Genomic DNA, 27,166 nt, shown 5'->3' on the forward strand with positions numbered 1-27,166 from the left:
AAATGACACACTCTCTTCTACAAAATATAATGTTTGTAAAGAGCCATCTTGTACGAAAATAAATTTTATTATTTACTGCATTTTTCTTAATTTTATCACGTTTTATATGTTTTTTTTTGCTCCCTAAAAACTCCATCCTAAAATCCACCCCTCGAAAGCTGTCCATGTAAGGTCTTATCACCAGTTACATAGCCTAACGGGAGCGCTGAGTGAATGTTGGTATTTCATCAAAGTCACACTTTGTGGGGAGGCTTTACCGCGATAACACAGCCTTCGTTTAGCAGGTACCATCTGTGTCTGCCTTTGGAGCTTTCAAGATAATTCTTCTTATTTCAAAGGATTTATTTTAACGTAAAAACATTTTTGGGATAGTGAGACAAAAATATAATTAATAAATGCAAAACAATTCGTTTTAATTCTGAATTACAAAGCAATAAATGATTTAATATCTCAAATATAAAAAGCATCGAAATGACATGAATAATCCCAAAATAATGTTGACCCATGTGTAAAGTTATTTTAAAACAGTTCCGCATTCATAATCGCGTGGAAAACTTTGTAGGTACCTGCTCAGAAAATCAACATTGATAATTATTAGGAAAGTGTTACGGAATATAAACATAGTCAAAATAATTTCATTAATTGATTCGGCAGTCACTTTGTGGTAAAATCTATCCATTTTTAATTAATATTTTACTTAGTAAATACCACTATTTCTTGATATCTACTGTGACACGTATTTCGATGCATTCCGCATGTTTCGATGCGTGTTTCGATGCATACGGTGTTTGAAAATGATGCGGAATGCATTGAAACACGTGTCACAGTAGATTTTAAGATATAGTGGTATTTCTAAGTAAAACATTGATTAAAAATAGTCAAAATAAATCAAATTTATTTTTTTGGCAAAACAAAAGAATTCTGCTTGATAACTTTCACTATTTTCTAAAACTTATTATGATACGTGTTTCGATACATTCCGCATTATTTTCTGTTTGAAAATTATGCAAAACCTAAAAAATTACGTATTACAATAGATTTTAAGAAATAGTTGTATTTACTATGTGAAATTTTAGTAAAGAATTTAATAATATTACCACAATCTTATCAATAGTTCGGTATATAAGATGTAAAATAAATTAAAAACGTAAAATGTAGAAATGAATTTATTACACCTAAAAAACCTCTCATAAACATCTAACGGTTTGAACTTATAATTTTAGTATGCTCTTTGTAAACCTAAAATCAAAAAATATATCAAAATGCATATTTCATTTTATAATTCATAATAATTCCGTGTTCAAGATACTAATAAAAACATATGTATATTTTAATCACCAGAGAGTGAAATAACGAACTTTGAGATCAACTCATTATAATACAATTGGAAAAGTGATGATAAAACTCGTTCACCGAAAAATGTCAATATTTTCCTCAACCTTCGCGTCATTTACGTCAATTCATGTATAAATGCCGTTCTGATAGCGTTTTCTGTAATCATTATAACTTAAAGAACATATCTAGTATTTGATCGACCGTGAAAATATATATTTTATACTTTTTTAAATTACTAAAATATCATATTTTTCCTGGGATGGTATAAAAATAGGTCCAGCATTGAATATTTACCAGTCTTCGGCAGTCATTCACTTGAGCAATGTCGAACTTTGCTATGCGCATATATCATGCTATGTAAATATCACAAATCCTGTGATAAATAAGTGTTAATCAAGTGTAAATAGTTACGTTTATTCAAACATTTATTTATTTACAATAATTTGTGAACGGATTTCGTTAAGTTTTTACTGTAATGTTGCCGATAAAGTCGAATAGTCTGAAATGGCCCGGTGCTATTTTGTTGACGTTGGTGTTTTTGTTGTCACATTGTTGCGGGGATGATGTGGGATTGGAGAGGAGCTCTGTGTACTACGGGCTGGCCGTCACAGCGGAAGCGAGAGCGGGAGAGACTCGGTGCCGGGAAGAGTTAGCGTTTACTGCACAAGGAATCAGGAACAAAGATATATGGGCCATGAAATGTACGTATTTTTTTTGAATTTCATTTCTTTAATTTTCGTCCTGTTTGTTGAATTCAAATTTATCCATTTTGGACTCACTCTGGAACACGTTGATTTTTTTCTACGGTGTAAAAATAACTCACAATAAACCAATTTTTTTAGTGTTGTGATTAATGCGTTTAGTTCCCATTCTGGATGTCAGAGTTTATATTTACTTTCAGATCAGATCAAAGTAGATCGGAGCGCGAACCGTTGCAAAATTGGAGCGCATGAACCTATTCCCTTATCACAATCGTGGAGTGATACTTGTTATCTGTCGTAACGATTACAAATTGGGAATACAAATCAGGAATGAATAATTTCAATTTAAAAAATATTCAAACCTAGGTTTTTTCCAGTGATTGATGCGTCAGGGGTACCTACGTCCAAATTATTCTGGGGTAACACCTATTGGATGGGCTCCAGGGCCCAATGTGAGGCCAGTATGTCTACCATGAAGAGTGCGTCGACGCCCAACCCTAGAAGTGACGCATTAATTTTACCTTCTACCATCCCACCCTTCCCAGTGAGGTACTACGGAGCCTACTTCACCCACAACTCGGAAATCATGATGTCCAATAACATCGATAATGAAGTATGTCAATTAACTCTTTTTTATTCTTCTTCTCCTCATGGTACTCCTATCGGAGGTTGGCAACCATCTCCTTGAACTCATCACGATCCTGGGCCAGGCTGATGAGGGCTTCTGCATCCGATATTCCAAACCACTTGATGTTCTTTAACGCCCTCTACTAAAAGCTCAGCTGTCCAAACTCAAAACACAGTAAGGGACATTTTTTTTGTAGTAGGTTTTTTTTGCATTTTTGGACTATGCAGATTCTACTTAGTCCAAAATTGCAAAAAAAACATACTACAAAAAAAATATCCCTTACTGTGTTTTAAGTTTGGACAGCCGAGCTGTAGATGGGCATATTTTATCCATGGAGTAAGTAGGCAAAGTATGTGGCTTTTCGACTTTTGACAGTGGTTAGAAGTTCTCTATCTTTGCACATTATTTTAAGCGCCCTTTTTAAAATTATCCATTTTTAATAACCGTGTCATCTAAACTAAAAATTATATTTATAAAATAGTATTTTCAATTGGTTTGTTTCAGCTAACTAAAATTTCATGGCTCGGAATTGTGCATCTTATTTCATTAATTCCAGAAATGTTGGCGCTCTTTAAGGCCATACTCGCAATCACAGAATTCATTCTGCGTACAGCGACAAATGCTACCAGTTCTCTTATAACACTATTATTGTTATTTCTAGTACCGCATCACTCTAGGATTATGTCTCCCAGAGTCGTGTACGGAGGACGAGGTATCAGCCACCCTGCAGGAGTACTTTGACTCCAACACACTGTACTACCAGTCCCTTTATAACACCACTCTGAAGATGGAAAGGGTTAAGAAAACTGGAGAATATAACCTATGGGCAAGAACGGAGTTATTCAAATTATTCCTGTGAGTAATATAAACTAATTAACTAACTAACTATCATGCCGCTTCCCCGCGGGGTAGACAGAGAGAAGAGATCACCATACCATCCAGTCTTTGCAAACATTAGTCGCCTTTTCCACATTCATGGATCTCCTTATACTTACACGCCGATTATTTCGACTCCTGACCCGGCTGCTTTCAAGTATTTGACATACCTGATTGTGCCAAGTTTTCCTCAGTCTTCCTGTACTTCTTTTTCTAACTACATTCGCCTCATATAATTGGTTAACTATTTTTAGCAAGCAATGCTTTTTCGAAACTTAAGTCGAATATTTGCAAAACTAGCTAAGTATATGCAATATTATTTCGAGAAAACGAGATTTTTTAAATGATACGTTATGAGCATTTAAAAATAATCCAAGACTTTACCTCATCTATAAATATTTTACTTAATATGCGGGCAAGAACGAAACCTTTACACAACACACACATATATATATATATATATATATATATATATATATATATATATATATATATATATATATATATATATATATATATATATATATATATATATATATATATATATATATATATATATATATATATATATATATAAATATATATATGCACACTACAAAATCTTATTAGATAAAAATATTACAATTTCAAACATGTTAATTCATGTTAATAAAAATAGGAATAAAATTGTGATAGAGTGGGCTCATTTCAAAATTTTCCAACCACAGGGGAATTATTATCAGTGATTTATTACAAATCAACAGAAACGAAGATGGTATTGATATGGGAATATGAAAGTCTTGGTATTTACATTTTACTTTTATTGCTGGTTATTACTTTACACACTGTAACATTCACCATTCTACCCATAATTCTACTTTTAAAAAAAAAATACATTTTCAATAAAAAAAATCGGTGATGCCATCTCTCGTTTATTTTTTGATAATAAGTAGGAATTTACTAGAGATATCAATCAAAACATTTTTTGAATGATTTAAATACCAAAATAAATCATGTGTCGTTATTACCTAGTACTCTTTCGGTGTAAATACCAATCATTTGACTCGTAAAATAAATATTGATATATTCTTGCAATAACGTTCCTAGAAACGCGTTTATGTACACTCTATTTGAGGTAAACAAAATATTATTTTTTTTACAAAAAATACGACACAAAGAAAAAACGTGAATTTAAAGGCTTTGCATTCTTCTGATTTATGATTCGTAAGTACGTTATTCATTTAATATATTTTACACAATACATTTTCCACCTCAGGTGTTGAATTAATTATTTATTAAATTAAAACAAACTTAAAAAAAACGATTATGATAATTACAGCAATGAACTAAGATATTGTTTGTTTGAATAACCTCACCAATGTAGACACATATTGTGGAAGAAGATTATAATTTTCAGGGTCGAAGTGAATATGTTAGAAGTGAGGTACTAGTTTAAGAGCATTTTCTTTAACTCATAACAAGTAAAATAATACCGATCCCACCGAAAATATGCTTTCTTTTATCATACACCTACCTATTTACAAATTATTAATTGAACTGTAATAACACACAATATTCTTTTTATCTGGTTATAAGCATTTTCAGGTTAGATTTGAAAGTAGGTATTATTTTTGATGACGGCTAATTAATTAGGATTGAGGTCCCTAAAATTTAAATTTTAGGCCAGTAACTCTTCAACGATTTGTACTGATAACTGTGAAATACTCACAAACTGCACGTGAATTTGATAAACGTTTTCGTTTTTCGTAACTATGATTTCGATTTGCATTTTATTAAACATTTAATTTTAATTTTTTCAGAGGGTTTATAGCTTCTATTATTGCATTATGCGTGTTAAGTTCTGTGTATGAAAATAAAATAGAATATCTTCATAACGCCAATATAGCTGCCCTTCAAAAACGTAAACGCGCTGGTAAGTAGTGAATATTGTTTTTAAAGTAATAAGTTTTACTTGGTGAATACCACTATTTCTTAAAATCGGAAAATCAATTGTGACACGTGTTTTGATTTACGGTGTTTGAAAATGAGGCAGAATGCAACGAAACACGTGTCAAAATAGATATTTAAGAAATATTGGTATTTGACAAGTAAAACTTGTTTTAAAAATGGATTGCAATTAATGATGAGATTGTTTTTAATTATAACAAAATATCTCCGCGAGTTAAATGGATGACATGCTAGTATTTTTGCGCCTGTGATTAGGATTGACACTTCCTTATTTTAAACTTTATTTGGTAAATAATACTCTTTCATAAAATCTATTGTAACACGTGTTTCGAAGCATTCAGCACCATTATCAATCACCATTTATTTATGTGTTACTGAATGCATCGAAATACATACGTATCACAATAGATCTGTAGAAATAATGGTAATAATATCAAGTAAAATTGTAAAACAAAATTAAAATTTAACTTCAATTTTGTTTGAAATGCAATTTTAATATCAAATTGATTTCCTACATGACACAAATCAGAGGTGCAACATATTGTTTTTTTTTTCAGATAACCTTGAAAAGTACAATGATGAACTCACGATTTGGGAAAAAGTTCTTCTCTGTTTTAGCTACACACGAAATTTTAAATCTTTGTTCAACACAGATATCAAGGAGGACGGTAATGTTTCCATGTTACCAATATACGGCTTGCGGTAAGTTTCCGCAGCTATTGAATATTTGGTGTCGAATAATCGATAATTTGTAGTCATGTAGTGCATTTGCTCTTAATTGTCATTTCACATCAGGGGTGAATTCTTTAAATTCAATGTTATATAGTTACAATTTCATAAACGTCGGAGGACATCAAATGTACCACCCAACACCTTGGATAATAATTATAAATGTGGACCATAAAATCTACGTACGCATATATGAATATTTATTAAATAATAGAAAGTGAATGGTATTATATTTTTTACATTGAGAGGAAAAATAATTTTTATTTATTTTTCCTCTAAAAGTACTTAAAATTTATATTTAATGTCTAAAATTAATTTCAGGTGTATATTAGCTGCTTGGATAGTGATGAATCATGGAGCATTATACATTATTGATTACATAAACAATATGGGATATGGGTTCCACATATTAAATAACGCGCACACACAGATTTTTGCTAATTCAGCATATTTTGTAGATTCTTTTATTATTTTAAGGTATGTATATATACACAAGGCATATTTATTTAGGCAACTGACAAAGTAAAAAATTATAAGGAAAATGTTGTCAAAGATTTCATTTAGTTTCAAATTAAATCAGTCTACCTAAAAATTCTGTTGTAATGTTGCTTTTCCGGTATTTTAATTTACTGCACGATGTTAGATAAAATAATAAGTCACCTCCATCTTACCAAAATTTAAACGATCTGAAAATATCTAACTTAAAAATATATTGCGAAAATATAAATAGATAATTAACCCATTGTTTTGTATCAAATACCATGGAAATAATTATCTTATTTCTCGGTATGTACGTAAACAAAATAATTTTACAATATGTATATCTCCAGATACCTCTACTAAATTTGGTCGAATGGATTTGGTTTTACAAACATTCATTTTATGATATAAGAGTATATTTATGGTACATGTATTGTGACTTATGGTACAGTTGCGTAAATCACCGATTGAAAAACTCAAAATTTCGTTGGCTTTTGTTTTGAAGTTGTGAAATCGAAATACATTCTGCAAATGAATAAACTTTTTTATTCTATTTTAGTGGATTTTTGATGGGGTATAATTTTCTGGATGCAGAAAAGAAAAAACGTGAAGCTGGTATAAAGGATTCATCTTTAGAGAAAATCATGTCTATTTTTATAGGAATATTTAAACGAATTCTCAGGTTTGTTGCAATCGCATTTTAATGCATTTTTCTTGCACTTTTCGATTAAATATTTACATTGAACTTTTAATGCCTTTTAAAGATTTTTACCTGCATATATGGTCGCACTGGGAATAGCAGAGTACGTTGATAAGTGGATGGTAAATGAAAATATTCTATTGAGAGTTGACAATAATGAAATAACGTGTGAAAAATATTACTGGAGGAATTTTTTGTTTTACAATAACTTGTACCCGAAGGAGGAAATGTGCATGAACTGGACCTGGTTTATAAGTAATGAAATGCAACTATTTGTCGTCTCTCTAATCCTACTCGTTTTTTCGACATCGTAAGTATGCATTTTTGTCATATTCAGTTTTTTTCTAATTATTTATTATTATTATTATTTGAATTACGTTCTTCTAAATTATGTTTATTTCGTACGTTTATTTCGATCGTTAAAAAATTGACAATTCAAAATTTAACTTTGGATTCCAATGAAAACAGATTTCTTCGAAAGGTTATATTACTTACTCTTACATTATATTACTCTTACTTATTCTACCGCTACAACATCATACCTTGTGCTTCGTACATTACTTATGTATTTATTATTTGTATTACAGATACAAACGGTATGCCAGATTATTTGATAAAACTAAATCGACCTAAAACCATGATTTATTCTATTTTAGGTACTTCAAATTGGCTGCAAGTATTTTTGCGGTTCTTCTTATAGGTTCTAATGCATATATAGGATACTTAACGTACAGCATGGAGTTTATTCCTTAGTAAGTTTTTTTATGTTTTTTTTTTTAATTTTACTGTTTATTCTATATTCACATATTTATACTTGGCCTTTTTAATTAATACATAGACTGACGTTATAAAACAAAATTTACTTTATTTACAAGTTACATGTCTGGGTTTCCTTCAAAGTAGTCATCTCCCCGACGCTTACAATTATCCCAACGGTGTTTCCACTTTTAGAAACAGTCCTGGAACGTTTCCTTTATGATATCCTTCAGATCTTACGTCGCATTTGCCCTGATCTCGGAAATCGTCTCAAATCTTCAACCTTTCGAAGTTTTTTTTAGTATGGGAGGCACAAAAAAAGTCAGAAGAAGCGAGATCAAGTGAGTAGAAGAACAGTGATCGAGTGTTTAGCCAAAAACCACGAGAAACTAAATCTAAAACCTGAATAGGCTGAAGCTAATGAAGCGACCGTTGCTCCAGCCCATTCAGGTTTTAGAACTCGTGAGTTTTTGGCAAACACTCGATCACTGTTCTTCTCCACCAACCCTCCTCTCCCGATATATTATTTATGACTTATTCTAGCTCCCAAAACTCAAGAGGCAATTAAAAGGAAAAATATTTGAGACGATTCCCGAGATTAAGGTAAATGCGACGAAGGAACTTGAGTTTCAGGACTGTTTCCAAAAGTAAAAAAAAAGATTGTGTCAGTGCAAATTTTCCTTAAAGGAGTATCGACGTTTAATGAACGTCAAAGTTCGTGTGTCAGTTAGTATGATGTAACTTGTATAGCAATGACATATCGCTCACTCCTTTCAAGAACGTCATAAATCAAAAAACTTGATTTTCAGGAGAACGTTTTTAAAGTTAAAAAATATAATACATTGTATTAAAAATAAATATCAAGCCACTTACTGAAATTTTTACTGTGCAACAGATCTTTTTATTTAAAACCTGAAGGTTTTTTCTCCATTTGTAAAATATTTAGTTTATTTTAAAAAATTATGAAACAATACCTTTTCTTCAAAATGCAAAAACAACACTTTCTGGCCTGTAGCGGGTAAATATTAAGTTAAAAATATGCCGCTTTTGCTGGGATATAGTACATTTTCTAGGCATTCCGAAAACATGCACAACTGAAAATTTACGATTTTTGATTTATGACGTTCTTGAAAGGAGTGAGCGAAATGTGGATATTTTTGTGTAATTTTGTCATAATTGGAATTTTTTTGAATAGGTTTATTTTTATTAAATTATTTTAACATAATTTCTATCTCCATAATACATCGATTTAAGAAGAAAACAATTTTTTCGTACTCCCGGAAAGGTTACGATCTTGCCCATTGTCGGTAGGTGTAACTTCTGCTGCTTTTTGTCCGAAAATCTTTCTGATATTTTAGTAAAACAAACTGTAGTATTGAAAATTTATTATTTAAATATATATGCGTGTTTTGTAGCTTGGATAACATGTGGAAGCATTTGACAGTCTTTTATACTGCACCTTGGAGTAGAATTAGCGGTTATGTGGTTAGCTTGGCAGCTGGCTATTACCTCCGACACATTGATGGGAAAATATCTTTACAAAAGGTAACTACTACTTTTTTCTTTAACCCCCATCCGCACCCGATGGTGCATAGAGCACTGCATCATATAAACGCAGCGTTATCTTGATCGTTAACACATGAAAGAAAGGTGATCAACCTTCCGCTCCAGGCACCAGTCCAGGGTAATATTCAATAAATATTTCATTCAAACCCTTATCTGCACCCGATGGTGCATAGGGCACGGCATCATATAAACCCGTGCTATCATGATTGTTAACACATGGAGGAAAGGTGATTAGCCCTCCGCTTCAGGTACCAGTCTAGGGTAATATTCAATAAATATTGGAGTGAAAAAATCACTTTTATTTATTTGATCCTCCCCCCTGGGGATCGAACCTTGGACCTCCAGTACGGTAGCCAAGCGTGTTAACCATTACACTATGGAGGCGGACACTATTACTACTACCGCTTGTAAAAATCAAATTACTTATTAGTGGAGAAACCCTAATTTGAGAACAAGGGTTTGAAAATATAGTGAATCAAATAACTGGTCACGTAAAAATCCATAAAAATTTAAAATCATGTTTTCAGGCGTCTCCCAGTATGTGAAGTAATTCGAGAAAGCTCTTGCATTCATTTTAAATAAGGGTTTCTGCTAAATTAAAAGCTCACTCAAATCAAACATAAATGCTGCCGAGAACTCATACATAAAAGGACATGTGAATTATATGATAAATGTACGAGTTCCAAAAAATTGAGAAGTGTGGTTGTCAACCATAGGTAGAATTTATAAAGTGGTCACTTAGACTAGCTTATAACGGGTCCTTAGCCCTGTAAATACCCAGAATTTCAAATTGTTCTTCATCTAACATATGTTGAGTTTATATTTTTTTCAGTGTACCATGAATATAATATACGGGATCTCGATTAGTGTATTAGTGGCTATGATGTTGACTAAAGTAGGACGTGATATGCCGCTATATGTGAGCGTCCTATATATGACCATGGGAAGGACAATCTGGGCTGCCGCGATGTCAGCGTTCCTGATTTCCTGTGTAACAGGACATGAAGGTAAAACAAAATTAACGTTATTCAAAATATGGACATTGTTGCACACGACCCAGCTTGACTGCGTCGCTATCTTGTTTTTAATAACAATACATAAAATGAGATTTCGAATTTCATTAATTGCTTCGGCAGTCACTTTGTCATAAAATCTATCCATTTTTAATTTAAGTTTTACTTAGCAAATACCACTATTTCTTAACATCTATTATGACACGTGTTTCGATGCATTCCGTATCATTTTCAAACACCGTATTAGAGGCTAGTTCTACATTTTAAAGTTGGGTCTTTGGAAGGTTGAAGGTTGGAGCTGTTTTATTTATTTATATTTTTATTTCTTATCAGTAGGAACAGAGACAATAGGGGGGATGCTTTAGTCAATGTCATATGTTAATTATGGTATGGGATTATTATTTATATTTTTTTGAATTTCTATTGTTTCAAAACGTTGCAATTTCTGACTTTTCGTATGAATTATTTTTAGAAATTCTACGTTTTTTTTACATGCCAGTTTAACTTATATATCCTACCCCCTCTTCAACGTCCCAAGGACCCAACTCTAAAATTTAGAATTAGCTTCACATATGGTGTTTAAAAATGATACTTAATATATCAAAACACGTGTCACAATAGATTTTAAGAAAGGGTGGTATTTACTTAGTAAAAATTTTGAAAAAAAATGTTTCGCAATCTAGCAGTAGGCTATGTCATTACAAAAAATGACATGTTCTTCAAAAGCTACATAATAAAATGCATGCGGTATCTAATATCTTTTTCCCGTGATTTGGGTAGGTACTTGTTTTTTTTAAAGTTTTAATTCTTTAATAACGTACATGTCAACCATATGTTCATATATTATCGAATGCATATTGTTTTAATTATATGTATGTATGCTGCTACAAAAAGAGCGCAATTTCTTTATTAGATGGCATACCATAATCTATTCGTCCAAAATGTTTTTATTTACCATCTTTTATTCAATATGTATGTGACTATAGGAAAATTTTAACGATCCATTAAGGGATGATCGATTTATTTATTTACAGGTTGCTTAGGACCGTTGCTGTCCTCAAAATTTTGGATTCCATTTGCACGAGTTTCTTACAGCAATTTTCTAATTCATCCCATTTTAATCCGCGCGATTGGATCTCGTTCACAATCGTCTATTGAGTTAGACATTCCAAATGCGGTAAGATTTTAAATAAATTATTCATTAGATCTTCTTTTATTTGACCCTATATGCACCCAAATGTCCTAAAGGGCACCATATCTGATCGACGTTACACCATAGTGTTAATCATATAATATGATGAGTCAAATATATTTTTCGTAATAAAGATCATGTAAGTGAATGATCTCAGAGCGAAGAACATTGCCGGTTTATGGAAAACGAAATGGAAGAAAATAAAAATAGCGACAATACAGGCTAGGCTAGGGTAATCGGGCTCGCATACCCGTATTCATACAAGCTTGTTTGAGTTGATAATACAGCCCCTCATGAATCACTGAAAGTAGAAATTACTTCATTTTAATGTTTAATGACCTTTGTATTTAATAACATATGAAGAAGAAAAAAGTAGCTGTGCTTTTTACTTAATATGATATCGGTAGTAAAAAAAATACTAAACAACGACGACGCGCGGTGGTTTAATATTCTCTTACAAAGTAAAACAGCATCAAAATTGAATACGTAATAGATTCATGCATAAATACAGTAAGCATTGACATTAACATTGACATAAGTCTCGAGTTATCGGAGAGAACGGTATAGGGGGTATCCGTTTTTAAATTGTATTTTAAATTAATAATGTCTCATCTCAGTCATTTCCGCTGGTTAATATGTAAAAACACAAGTTAAAACATTAACCCAATTGATGTTCCTTCCGATAACGCGGTACCTAACTCAACGTTATAGAGGGTTATTGTAATTTGATATTATTAATATTTATTTCTTCATTAATCAAAAATTTCTTTTCTTTTATTTTTCAGTTTATTTTAGGAATTGGAAATATCGTTATAAGTTTTCTGATATCAATACTATTCTCATTGACATTTGAGTATCCAATTGTGAAGTTATCCAAAATGTTACTAAACACGAATAAGGAACATGATACACCTGCCAAATCTTCAAATTTAAAGAAGGATTGAAGATAATTCACGTATTTCCGTGATATTTGACGCTTTTACTGAAAAATAAAAAATAAAAGGTTTTTCAAATATTTAATTCCACAATTGTGGAGGTCCTCACTAAAACGTTGCATTTCCATTTTAAATTTTAAGTAATCAGGATTTCTAGCTTGTAATATTGTTACACTTTAATGTGATTGAATTATTTTATATTGGTTTAACACAGATTTGGTCAGGTTTTGTCCCAACTTTCATCAAGACTTCGATATAATGCAGGAAGCAGAATAGATTTGGATTTAAAGGATTTTTTGTGCAATATTGGAAATGGAACTTTTTGGTGAGGACGTCCACAATTATAATTTACCATGAGCCAATTACAATAAACGAGTATTACTAGCTTACTCATTGCAGCTCCCAATAGGAACAAGTGTGCCGTCACTTTTATAAGATTTTATTGAATTAATTTTTTTACTGTTGGAATTTTTTGTTGTTTTTTATTCGAGTTTTTGAAATATATAAATGAAAAGAAATTGTAATTTATGTTAATTAAATGTGTAGTGCCAATTTAAGATATTAAAAAAAATAAATTTAATGTTTATCTCAGCCTTGTATTCTTTCCTTATATCACCATTCGAACATTGATCATACTACGTTTTGGCGGACATTAGTCTGAAAAAACGCATTTCGACTGCATTCAGTCTACTTTCGTCCTTCTTTTTCCAACTCCATGCTTCACTTCCACACATTAGGGTTGGAACCAGGACTCCGTTGTATACTGCCAGTTAAGCTTTCGCTAATAGGCTTTTTTATTTGCTTTAAATTATTAAAGTGCACCATTAACTCTGTTCTCATTATTCACTATCATCCTTAGAAAACATACATCCCAAATATACGATATCGTCAATCTTATTTATTGCTTTTTACATCCAGATCTACATTAATCTCTTTCGAAAACCATGAATTTGGATTTTTCAACATTCATCAACAAATCACTTTCCTTGCACACATTATATACTTTTTAAATAGATAATTTTAACTTAAATATTTAAACCTTTCATTTCTTTCATGCAGTTATCCATGTATAGATTAAACAGCCACAATGACATTACACAACCCTGTTTAACACCCTTGGAGATGCCAAACCAAGATAAAAATAAACAATTCACCCTAATGCTAATCATGAAGCTATTTATTTGATTTATTTATTCTCTTAAAATAAATATTTATTTTTAAATGATGTGCTTTTTCCTTACGTACCTGTATGGCGGTACCTCAAGTTTATACAAAAAAGAAAATAAGTAAAACCCCCTTTATCTTATGAAAATTTTTATCGTTAATCACGTGTAAAATAAATAAATCCAATAATAGGTTAAAGATACCATCAACGTTTTTGGCATGGTTGCATGTGTTAATATAAAATAAGAAAACGTTCAAATTACTTTAGAGCGTTAAAATGTTCCAATGAAAAATATTTTCTAAACGAGTTCCGACGAACTCTTCTATAAAAAAATGCTGATTTCCTATTTTTGGCGGACGATGTTAACAATGGAATATATAAAATAAAAAATATTTATTCGAAAAAACATTCAGTAAAATATAAATCCTACGGCTGGAATTTAGATAAAACCATAGACAAATCGTAAGAAAGTACTCACAATAATTTTATCGTCTATGGTTGTATTATTCAATATGCCTAGAAAAAAAAATATTTTGACAATTAATGAATTACAATATAATCTATGGTGAATCACAAGTTCGATTAGTAAATCTAATCTCTGAATTCGATCAATAACAACAGTTGTAATATGGGTATCCACTTAAATTAAAGTTAATTAAGTCATGAGAAAGGGTTCTACAATTATGGAAGCTGACTCTACGACCATTGAGAATGATTGCTACGAATTTTATGATACATCCGAAGTCGAACGAGAATCGTCTTTAATGGACGATCTATTAAAGTAAGCGCTTTAACTTGTTGCATTTACTTGTTTATTGTGATTTATTTTGCTTTGTACAACTATTGTTTATTTTATATTTTTCCACAGGTATCATGGTTTCTTCGATCAGATCGTGAGCCCGTTGCTCAAATCTGGACACGAAGCCGAACTGTTAGAATGGATGAAAGAAAACAACTTGATTCCGCCTTCCATGAAGTGTACCGTAGAGTTGCCCGGTTGTAGTATGGCTTGGACACCTACAAGAGTCGTCGACAAATACCAATGGCAATGCAAAACCTGCAACCAAAAGTTACCTCTACGCGAAAATTCATTCTTTAAGAATCTCTTCTGCACTTTGACAACCGCTTTTAAAGTTATCCTGGCATGGTGTCAAGATGTCGACTTTTTAAATGTCGCTCTAGCGCTAGGTTTGTACCTCACATTGTAATTTACATCTTTTCCTCACAATGTTTTACATTACAATACACCCATACCTCGCTTTACGGCCTAGATACATTCCAAGAAACTTGGCCGCAAAGCGAAAGCCGTATAAGGAATCAATTATTCTAGTGCAAATTCAATGGTTTCTTATCGATTCCAAATTTGTTAAATATGTTACATAACAAACATGTTAAATATTTATCATTTAAATAAAAAATACATACATAACAAGTACATAAATTTGTACATAAAATAATAACAGACTCCAAAAACCAACAATAATCTAAAAACAAAAATGAAACAACTTCATGTTACATAAAATATGTGTGTATATGTACATATTTTGTTTTAAATGGCTTTAATCTGAAGACAATGAAGAAATGGTAACTTGCAGATCACTGTTGTCATCATTTTTCGTTTTTAAGGGTGGGTCTGGCTTTAAGAAGTTGTCCAACGTTGTTTGTCTTGCCTTCTTGTCTATTTCGTTCTTTTGTGTAGAAATAGGAAAGAGCGTTCATCGAGATAGCGTTTGCGCAATATTGGCAACATGTGGATATATCGACATCAAAAAAAAGTATTTTGCCGTTATAGCAAAACATTTTAGGCCGTAAATGGAAATGCCGTATAAAGAGCGGCCGTATAGCGAGGTATGAGTGTATAAGATTACAATTTCCTAATACAGCACACCCTAGGAAATCAACTATAAAACTAACACAATTTTCTCTTTCGCTGCGGTTGATCTGCTATCGGATGAGGAAAATGATAAGTGAGACAAGCAAAGTTAGTGGCTTCATGAATTCTCTGCTTATCTATAATTTTAGATACAGTTTGGTCCCATCCAATGGTGATAGAGCCGTATGTCAGGTTTAAGGTTATTACCACTTTATTACTTCGACTCTTGATTTTATCATTGTATTTTCTGTTCATGCTCTACAGCGTTTCTTAAGGAAAAGGGGACAAAAAAGGTACGTTTTGGTGTTATTTGTAAATAAATACTTACATCCCTTAATTTTTTTTATTCTTCAATTTGATTTAAAAATCAATGCATTTTGCCTGGCCTTTGAAAGCTCGTTGAATCAGTATTTAAGCTTTAAGTCAGTTAATATTTAGATTTATGCGTGATCTCTTTTTACCTATTATATGGTGTTATTTATGTTATGGTTATTTATGATGTATAAGAGTATTTCTTTACCATTTATAAATAAATGTAAGATGGAGTTATACACACTTGTTTAGGTATTCATATTTTGCTACACTATGCGCTTAAATCTTTTCTGGTTTTGTATTGTTAGTTTTTTTCATTGGTAAACACTGATAATAATATTATTTGTAAATAATTTACAACTAAACATCTAGAAATTTAAAGATAATAATGCACGGATACTTGTGATACAAAGATATTGAGTGGATATTGCTATAACATGATTTTTTTTCTCATCGGTAAAAATGTTAAATTAGCATCATGAAAAATGATTATTTTTATAAATTAAAAAATACAATGATTATGTATCCATGCTTTAAATATTTAAATTAAACATTGATTTGAGTTTACTAAAATAAAATAATCTTCTTAAAAAAATAAAATATGAAGTTCTCAAAGAGTCAATAAATAGATTACATCCTCTGAGATATTTTGTTTACTTCTTTGAGTGCTGTTTTTTATTTGAATAACTACAAAAGTTACATTAAATGTATATTTTTCAGATATCAAAAAGCATATAGTAAACAACATATACGAGAAGCTGGAACGTGTTGTTAACAGCCGAACTGTGCCTCAACTCGGTGGTCCCGGGAGCGTAGTCCTGTTGGAACTTTATCCCGACGGTGTAGGTGAACTCTCTCCCGACAGCTCCAAGAGTGATTCCAGCCCCAAGGCGCATACTAAAATACTCTGTATCGCCGATACTCAGGTAAAATTTTGATTCATTAAGATTAAAGTAGAAAGTAAAATGTCTCCTAATGATGTGACTTCATACTGCATTTTTCAAACTCATATATATTCAAATAGTGTATGGATTTAGAGAAAGGTAGGAGTATATGTCAGGACAAACAAATGCGGCGTTCTATTGTCTTTGCCTGGGCCTTCAGAGAAGTGTAGTAAACAGAATAGTTGTTGGGTCTTTTACATCTTATTTTGACATCTCAACATAGATGAAGAAGAATGTGGAAGTCTGAGCATTTACTTTTTCTTCAGAGTATCATTGCCAAAACACTTTTCTAACATTTCCAATGTCGTGGGACCACTGAAACCGTTTTTAATGAAAAATTTAATACAGACTCGTTGCAAATTCCATTCCATTTATTTATTTTTTAAAAAATCGAAAATACGCACAATCGCAGATGTTCTCAATACGACGCCACTTTTACAAAAGTCAAAATGAAAATTTCATAGAATGTCAATGACAGATGTGACAACCTAAGAAGAAAAAAAGAGCTCAAATCAGGTGACTGAGAGCGCCACACGGTGGTGATTCCTAAAACTTTTTGATCAAGAGTTATAAAGCACACATGAGATCAGTGCTTTTGGCAATGCGAGTGTTTTTGCCTAGAATTTTCACTCATGAATTACATGAAATTATAGTAACTTTAAACATAAAGAGTAAATCCACCCACGAGTAGACATAGGCTTTGAAGCTTATAAATTTGAAGCCTGAGTAGGGACATGATAAACGGTGTTGCATAAGCCGTAGCTAGATTTCAGAGTCACTTGGACGTTAGGTAATTTAAAAAAAATGCTTTTGGCAATGGTGCGAAGGCACACCAGTATATGCAATATCAAATTTCCATAGGAGTTTGTATCAGTATTATCATTAAACCTGGTATCTCTATCAATTAATTTCAATTATCAATGTTTTTTTTTTATTTCAGCAAATTCCTACAAGATATTGGCTCCACGCAATAACTGGCTACGTAATGGTTCCGACAGAAAATAACAACACTAAATTGAAAAAAGTAAGTAAAAGTAAAATTCTCACTGAGGAATATTTACAAAGGCTTTTTCTTAAAAACTTTTCTAACCTACAGGTAGCATAGAGAGGATAGTAAAGGAAGACGATATCATAAGCCTTCTGTCGGCAGTTACAAACATATTTTACACTAATTCATGTTCAAAACAACTCTACGTTTTTGTTTCAGAATTTAATGAAAAATAGTATAAATGCGTACTTTGATTGTGTAACTGTACTATTTGTGATTTTTTTTCACTACAACAAAAACAATATATGTATTAACTTTGACTAGTAATTGTTGATATTTCATTTATTTAAAAAGTTTAAAATTTACAAAAGTTGTTTATATGTGGAGACTGTGTAAAAACACTGTGCATTTTAAAAAAAAAACAGTTCGCACTCAACTCTGAGATACTAAGTGTACCTAAATTGAGCTGGGCTTGTTTACAATATGAAAGAGCATGAAAAATTGTTTTTTCTTCTTTAGATTTGTGGACAGCCTCTCTTCTGTATAACGCTAGCAGTATCAACTATTGTGAATAATTTGATATACATATCAACAGGTTTAAAACATTTAAAAAATCATATAACATTGCAACAAAAAAAACAAAGAATGTGTATAACATTGTCATTGTATTTAGGACGGAACTGATGTACTTTTTCTTTACAATGATTAAAGAAAACACTTCGTTTTTTACCACTTGAGTTTTATTAGACTACATGTTTCAGAAGTTAAACTTCCATCATTCAGGTCTGTATAATAACTACAGATACAGACCTGAATGATGGAAGTTTAACTTCTGAAACATGTAGTCTAATAAAACTCAAGTGGTAAAAAACGAAGTGTTTTCTTTAATCATTGTAACATGTCTTACCACAAAGTTAATGCCGAAACAATAAACAAAATACTTTTTCTTTAGCGTATTCCCTCTCTCTGTCCCGCATTAAACATTTTTGGCACAGGGTTTGGGCTATGGTGCTGGAAAAAGACGCGTATCACGTATGTTCGCTCCGAGGGCTGTTAAGTAATGTTTTGATTGTTTACTCTCTAAATTGTGTATTGTCAGTTATTTTCACATTAGTTTTTAAGCAAAAATATTTAATTATCGCATTTCCTATGATTTTTTTTTTAAAGATATTTGTATTATAAAATATATTTCCTACCCTAGGAAAGTTCTGTTAGTAGAAATGCACTATGGACTGATCAATATAATACCATGCATGAGGTGTCCCGGATTTGATTCCCGATATGTCACCATTAATGACCTGTATCGAGCCTTCTGTTCTCGTGGTAGTATGTATTAGGCATGTATGTAAGTAAATATTTATTTTTTAGATACCAATATGTGAGGAAGTTCTGGGAGTTATGGAGAAGATGGTTTTACCAGGAGGGTACTGTGTTGTTGGAGGTGGAGATCACTTTGCTCCGTTGATAGAAAGTTTACAGAAAAATAGCATGTTTGAGGGTGTCACCAGCCTGAACCTACTAAGCACTCAAACTGACGTGGGAATGCAGTCATTTAGTAAGTCTTTCTTCTCATTATATCTCATATCCTCAAATGTAACTTATATTATGTAAATGCCATAGCCATTGCTGCTATTCTTCTTTTTCTATCTACTATTCGTCCTTTATTTCTTTTCCTCTATTGTTATGCTGTTGCAATAAGATTTTTTTCCAATCCAAGTTTTTTTAAATGTTAATGGCTTAGCTTTAAAATGAGTTTTTTTTTTCTTTGAAGTAATGTGTGACATTTGGAGGCCGGCAGTTTCCTTGTGTGAAGCGGCGCAAGACCTCGCCAGGAGCAAGATGCAGTCGTACCTCACCTGCTCTGTTTGGAGGAGGGAGGAGGAACGGGGTGACATTTTCCAGTCTCTCATCAAGCTCATTGCCAACCACGATCACACTATCAAAACTACCCGGAAAAGCTCTAAGAAGAAAAATACTTTCATACCGCGGAAATCTTTATAGATATAAGTAGTCTTTCATCCACTGGAGTTATGTTCCCCCAACATGACCAATAACAAAATTCCAGATTAAAAGATTAGGTGTACAATAACATTTAGTATGTTCACAAAATTTCCCTTCTAATAAAGGAGGGTAGATCAAATCACCATATGGACAGTACAGAGGGTTGAGGAAATATACTCATTGCTGAAAGCTTTCAAAAAAATGTGTTATAAAAACGATTTTTGAACTGTTTGCAAAATTGCAGCAGCACTAAACAGTTAAAACTCAGTAATTAAAAATACTAGGGGCCAAATTAAAAAGTATTTTTTCAGATTACGGCCAAATTCGAATTACAGTAGTTAAAATTTATAACCTTTTACTTTTTTATTAATTCATGAACATAAAATACTTATACATTATGAAGTTACTTAAGAAAAATCGCAGGATAATGAAAAAACATAGGCTGACATGATTTTCCAATTTTATAATTGGAAGTTTTCTTACCTAATTAAGAATGCTGATATGAATCTAAAGTATTTTTTTTAGTATAGATTCCAAAAATCTAAATCGGGAGTTCGCAACCTGATTCCTCCCGCAGTCGGATAACGTCAGTGCAATACATTTATGTGTAAAGTGTGTATATTTACAAAAAAGATACCGGTTTTTCTTGAAGAGTAGTTGCGACAGATCCTAGAGCAGAATTCCAACGCTTACTTGCACAATTCAACCTAAGGGTTCAACCCTTGAAAACATGTTTTCCCATTTTCTTCCAAAACCTGATAAATAACCTGTACTTAAAAATATGAAAACCTTTCATACTTATTTATTTATTTTTCATATTTGTTTCTGAGACCAACCGATGCTCTGTTGGTGAATAGTGAAACTAACATGTCCAGTGGTTAACAAAAGCTTACCTTTTTTGTTAACATTAAGATATTATTACTTATTGTAAGGCTTTTATTAAATGTTATCAGTATTATTTACAATAAGGTTACATATTGGACAATAATTTTGTGTATTAGTTTGAAATAATAAAATGATTTAGTATTGTTATTACCGTGCTAGTTTAATGCAGTACGTAGTAAGATGATTACCGTTTTCTTTAATATTCAGTTTTTAAATTTAAGTTATAAACCACAAATTAATTTTATTAGGGTATTTTAATAACATGTCCTATGAAACAACTTTATTTGAAATCACTTTACATTTCAGTATACATAATCAAAGAAATAATTATTCAGGAAAACACTGTTTACTTTGAAACCAGTCGACAATGTATGTAATAATATAATACATGTATAATGATTTTAAACATAAAAGAGAAACCATGAAAAGGGTTCTTCAAATATTCATTTTATTTCATTGTAGTTTCTAATGCACTACAATTATTTCAAGTTAAAGGGTAATTCGAAAAAATAAGAAACTTTACATGTAATTTTAAAACAATAATGTTATATAAAAAATGAGTAAGCATTATTAGTTTGTTCTTTTTTAAATTCAAGTATGTGAAATAATGTAATCTACAATAAAACCAAACAATATTTTACCTCTTTAGTCTTCAAAAAAGCATAACATGTGATATAGTACTAATTAAAACAAATTTTATGGGTTATAAAAAATAATCTAAAAATGATATATTTTATGTACCAATAACTATTTTTCATACATGATTATTCTGTGTCGGATATAAATTAAATACGACGCGTATTGGTGTATCCACACTATAAATTTCGAAATTTATACTTAAACCCTAGATCACGCGACTTGTTTCTAAGTAGCTTAATACGGGATTATCGTGAAATGTAAGAGGATAAGAAATACTCGCTTTTTACGGCAAATATATGGAATATGACCATAAAATATCTCTAAAAACTTAAGATACATGCCAGTTATCACTGCATTGTTTACATATATTCCCTCAGTGCTCCTATCAATTTTTTTATCCACACTGTTCAATCGGCAGAACCACTTTGTACAAAAAAAAATAATAAAGTTGCTCTAAAACCAACTACAACCAAATTTTCGACACCGATGCAAAATAACTATCACATTGACAAAGACGCAATGTCTCATATTGGCCGTTGTCTAGCAAAGCACTAAATAGGAGGGTACTGAAGGCCAGCCTGATGGTTATCCAGAAATCAATTAAATTTCATGAAGAAATTATATTAAAATATTATTTGTATAAAAAAATATAATTGTTAATTTAACAAATTTTTCCCTAAATCATGACTGTATATCAGGGTTTAGGTCCAAAGTGAATGTTTATAAACTTCAGGGCTCATAGAGGTTTAAATAAATGAATAGTTTAGTTATTATTGGCAATACTAATGTAGGATTATCAACAATAAAACAGCATAAACAGAATGTGTGTCTGACCTACTTATACAAGTATATATTTGTTTATATGTAATCAAAATGTGCCTTTTTACATTAGTTTTTAAGATATATCATTCAGATGTTGAATCCATATTTGTGATTATTGACTAACTCGCAATGATTGGAGAAGGGTACTTTAATTACTAAGTTTTATTAAGTGGTTAATTAAAAATTATAGATTTTACAAAGATAATTTACATGGAGTTATAAAAGTTTAGGAAATAAAAATTATACTCTAGATCTAACAAACAGTGGCTGATAGTAATGACATTTACACTCTGGAGTCAAAATATTTTTATAGTATCCACAATAGCTTAATAATTATCATTATTTTTTTCAAATATTACATTTAAACAATTTTCATATTTTCCTGGAGTATTAAATTAACATAAAGGCATAGTTTGGTAGACGCTCGACAACTGGTGTTGTGGTTTGTATGCCTGTCAATTGCTTGTATAATTTATTTATTTTCAATTGATTTATAATATATTTTACCCATCCTCAACTGAGTATTTTTTATCGGATTGTAACAATATGGTAACACTCAGTATTTCCTTTAAAACACAATTTTTTTATATTAAAAATTCATGTCCTTTTATTTTTTTTATAATGATTACTTGTTTCTTGTTTGTCATCACTATTTTGTACATTTACATTATACATATTAGCAATACTAAATGTAAGCATATTACTTCTTTATAAGCAGTACATATTATATTAATGTGTCTTTAGATTTCAATATCGGCCACATCCAAAATTTTAGGCATTTTGTTTTGCTATAAATTTTTGTTTAACTACTGTTTTCTGATATATATATTTTTAATCTTAGAATTTTTTATCAATGTGGCATTTTTTACTGTCTACTCAAGAAAAAAACAAAGCTTTTTTTTTAATTCATCGATTTTTAAATGTCTTTTTTTTTAATTCAAGGATGCATATAATATAATATTGCAATAGATTACAGCTCCTGGTTTTGAAACCTCTTATTTCCTTATTTTTTTTTTAAAAACTAGTGTTGTATGTTATATAAGATAATGTGTTATCTATAACAGAATGACATTTTTTTCTTTATAACGATAAGCAGTTCTTTACCTCAAATTAAGTTACATATGTGGGCGTTCATTACGACTTAGTATGTGTATGAAGGAAAAGATTTTGACAAACAATTCATTTACATAGTGTTAATGTACGCTGGTTTCATTTCCATTGACAATTTCGCCAATGGTAGATAAAGGTTAAAAAAAAAATTACAGCTTTGTTGAGTTTTTGTGAAATGGCTTAACGGAACTCTTCACTGGTTTATGATCGTGTAGGTCGTAGAATAGACAGTGATACCAGTTAATAGACCAGTGATTTTAGATATCCCTTTCACTTACATTCTGGCATCCTCCAATATATTTTCCACATTTTCTTTATAACCGGCCAATGGGCTGACAAAGTTGATCTTCTTTGCTGTAATCTTCTTTGCTCTCTCCGTCTCTCTTGAATTCACTGGATCTCTCGAATTGATGATAATGAAGGTGTAGACTCACCATCAACTCCTCCCATCTCTTCATTGATTTCAAGAGTTTTATTACCGCTTAACGCTTGAGTTTCTTTAACTTGGTATTAACCTTTCCCTCCCGGTGATATGTATTTACTACAACTCGAGTTTAAAAATGAGAATATCAGTATACGGGCTCAGAATTTTTTTGTTCTTCCGTTATACTATTACGTGTTACATAAAAGTATTATAATATAGTTAGTATATAAGTTATTCTTTTGCAGCGACGGAAATAAATAAATTGGAAAATAAATTGGGGATAGAATCATCGATACACAAACGTTTCTCAGAGTATACTTTACATACACGCGCACGCGGCTTCCTACTGTTTTGGACAATCTCATTTTAGTTGCGCACAAGACGTCGCCGTCATTCGGGATTGTTGTATTGCTGCGCTAGCTGTGGCGGATACTTACGATGTATTTTTTTCTTTTATAGGTACTTACCAGAGCTAACATTACAAAATTGATACATTTCAACTTCAAATATGGTCAATAAAAGCAACTTTTAGAAATATTCACATTTTTTCCCATTTTTTAATCACATTTTCATATGGTGTACGAAATACATATAACCGGAGCACGCGGAAGTTTTTAGCACTGTAAGGGAAGGGTTAATTCCAATGATGAGTGATACTACGAAGTATTTAACTTTTCATTCATAACTTAACTTAATATTGAACGTCCCTCGTAAATGCAATAGAAATTTGTCAACATGAACAGAATTATTTTCTCAAGTAAAAATAAAAATATTATTGTTTTTTTTTATATATTTTGTAGTATTTGACATACATAATCTATTATATCTGTTACTCCTATACAAAGAATGTTCCTTTATACGAATTGTAAAATTCTCAATTGATATTTTATTTGATATTGAATGGTTTATTTCAAGCATATTTTTTTATGTTTTTATAAATGTTTGTAAGATACATTACGTTTTGTGATTAATAAAATTGATTAATATTAATGCATTTTTTTGTTTACATGTCTATGAAAATACCAACCGTCCATGAAGTCTCTTTATTTTTTTTTGCTATCTATAAATTATTTTACACCTTAATGATACCTTAAATTGTTGAAATCTAGGAAGCTGCTTTGTCAGTTTTAGCGGTTTTTAGTGTTTTTTTCCATCTTTATAAATAAAAATGTAAAAGATGACATTAAAATAAAAATAAATACCGCAATGGTAGCGCCATCTGTTGAAAGTATCAGCAACACACGTAATACTAAAATTTCCTCATGGCAGACAGCGTATTTCTTGACAGCTGCTGTCACCTGTCATTTTTATTATTTTCGGTGGCATTGTTGTTACTTTTTTTTTTTGCATTGCTTCACAAGCATCGCATCTACCTCTGTGCATCTGATGTATTTAACTCAAGATTACGTCCCTTTACGCATGACTAGGCCAAAATATTGAGCATTAAGCACCAAACAAAATGACAAATATGTCCTGACTATGGAATTACAGGTCGTAGATGCGTTCAAAAAACTTTGAGTACCTACCTTAAAAATCAGTCGTCAAACCTGTTTTGAGACTTGCCCTAATAGTGCATAAAATGCACTAAAACGGGGAGGTAAATACGGCCCACATTGCACTTTGCGGTATATTTACTACTTTACCTGTTTGTAACTACAACACGATATATGATTAGTGCCGGCTGTCGACTGATGATATCCGCGACAATTTCTAAACACGTTTCGTTTAATATTTTTCTCCTAGATATTGCACGTCCCCATCTAAGCGGCCTGATTTCGTTCAAATCGTACCTGGATGGGCGAGAATATAACCTAGGTACAGTTAACTTGCACTTCACCTTACTGACCCACTAGCTGTCGAATACCGTTCACCCGTATCTAGCCACAAAAATATGAAAAGTAAAACGATGTATGGTTAAACGTCCCCTGCCAATCCGGTTACAGTACCGGTGGAACTTTTTTATCTGATAACCAGAGGTTGGATTTAAAACTCCTCAGTGTTATTGACATTCGCACTGAGAGCGGCCGCGCAGAAACTAACAGCAAACAAACACTACGAGTATCACAATAGAATACAATACCTTTCACGATGAAGTATCTCCTCGCGGTTGTTTTGGCCGCGGCCATTATCGCTCTTGCTGACGCCGCAACTTTGAAGGAAGATTCCGAGAAAATATACGACCAGAGGCAAAATGGCACCGAGAATTACAGAATCAACATCGACGGCGTATTCGTCATGATCGCTCCGGCTGAAGAGCTGTTAAATGCAGCTCAGGGACTTGACTTGGAACAGCTGATCGCGCTGTCTAACATTACCGACGATGGATTTATAGTTCAAGATTTAAACCAAAACACCTTGAAAACAAAACCCTCGAAGCCTACCCCGAGCGTCCTGAACACGGGAGCAACAGGAACCGGTAAACCATCACCGGCCAAAGTTGAAAGAACTCAAGCCGGGAACTCCGTCAATACACAAAGGTAAACTAAATATTTTCTATAGGTAAAAATGGTAAAGGTCTGCCTCCGCTGTGTAGTGCTGGAGGTCCCAGTTTCGATTCCTAGGGGAGTCAAAACAAATATAAGTGACTTTTCACACTCATATTTATTCATACCCTTGCCTTCGCATAATTAAAGATCAAAATAAAACTACCTCGACGCAATTCAATTCCCTATGCACCATTAGGTGGGGATAACGATCATAAAAATGAAAGAAAAATATATTCTACTCTTATATCCAATAATTTAGAGAGCAGTATTGATCACCTTGCCTTTATATAATTAACGATCAAGTTAACACCGCGTCGATTCGATCCGTTGGTTCGGGTAGAGTTCAAAATATGTTTTAGAATGTATTTTAGATACATGTTGCACTGCAATCGTATTTATTGGAGCTTTTTTGACCCATAATTTGATTGTTGTATTTGATTAACATGCCTCCACATGAAGGCATCGTTCTGGTAACTTTCCAACGCTTCGGTCGTCAATCCTACTAACTGGACGAAACTTTCGCTACACTTTTTCTATTATCGATATAGAAATTAATTTCTCGCAAACTCGTTAGGACGTACTTCTTAGACGATTAAAGTTTAACTCGTCATTTAATTATTCTCATTTGAATTACAATCAACAGGGCCGGATGTACAACA

The 27,166-nt window shown here is 31.8% G+C and overlaps 3 protein-coding genes across 3 annotated transcripts in view; all 3 read left to right on the forward strand.

The window, feature by feature from the left end:
• Positions 1–13,444, forward strand: part of LOC148311219 (nose resistant to fluoxetine protein 6-like) — an 86,499-nt gene extending 73,055 nt beyond the window's left edge. The window contains exons 2-14 of the mRNA XM_088256923.1: positions 1,610–2,036; positions 2,414–2,649; positions 3,326–3,519; positions 5,340–5,452; positions 6,045–6,189; positions 6,538–6,693; positions 7,256–7,378; positions 7,461–7,706; positions 8,053–8,148; positions 9,568–9,697; positions 10,551–10,725; positions 11,766–11,908; positions 12,709–13,444. Of these exons, the coding sequence (XP_088113049.1) occupies positions 1,811–2,036; positions 2,414–2,649; positions 3,326–3,519; positions 5,340–5,452; positions 6,045–6,189; positions 6,538–6,693; positions 7,256–7,378; positions 7,461–7,706; positions 8,053–8,148; positions 9,568–9,697; positions 10,551–10,725; positions 11,766–11,908; positions 12,709–12,867 (2,142 nt within the window). The 5' untranslated portion in view covers positions 1,610–1,810 and the 3' untranslated portion in view covers positions 12,868–13,444. The remainder of the gene's footprint in view (positions 1–1,609; positions 2,037–2,413; positions 2,650–3,325; positions 3,520–5,339; positions 5,453–6,044; positions 6,190–6,537; positions 6,694–7,255; positions 7,379–7,460; positions 7,707–8,052; positions 8,149–9,567; positions 9,698–10,550; positions 10,726–11,765; positions 11,909–12,708) is intronic.
• Positions 13,445–14,541: 1,097 nt separating this feature from the next.
• LOC148311220 (uncharacterized) lies at positions 14,542–20,526 on the forward strand. The gene is made up of 6 exons (XM_088256919.1): positions 14,542–14,804; positions 14,892–15,211; positions 16,929–17,134; positions 18,093–18,176; positions 19,509–19,695; positions 19,912–20,526. Exons 1-6 carry the CDS (start codon positions 14,686–14,688, stop codon positions 20,139–20,141), a joined length of 1,146 nt encoding a protein of 381 aa, XP_088113045.1. The 5' UTR covers positions 14,542–14,685; the 3' UTR covers positions 20,142–20,526.
• A 5,256-nt stretch (positions 20,527–25,782) lies between these two features.
• Positions 25,783–27,166, forward strand: part of LOC148311221 (uncharacterized) — a 2,544-nt gene continuing 1,160 nt past the window's right edge. Inside the window, exon 1 of the mRNA XM_088256900.1 lies at positions 25,783–26,498. Within this exon, the coding sequence (XP_088113026.1) occupies positions 26,110–26,498 (389 nt within the window). The 5' untranslated portion in view covers positions 25,783–26,109. The remainder of the gene's footprint in view (positions 26,499–27,166) is intronic.

This window comes from Brachycentrus maculatus, unplaced genomic scaffold (assembly GCF_059751285.1).
Source record: "Brachycentrus maculatus isolate JH-2025_06_01 unplaced genomic scaffold, ASM5975128v1 h1tg000069l, whole genome shotgun sequence".
In the NCBI taxonomy this organism is placed as follows: domain Eukaryota; kingdom Metazoa; phylum Arthropoda; class Insecta; order Trichoptera; family Brachycentridae; genus Brachycentrus; species Brachycentrus maculatus.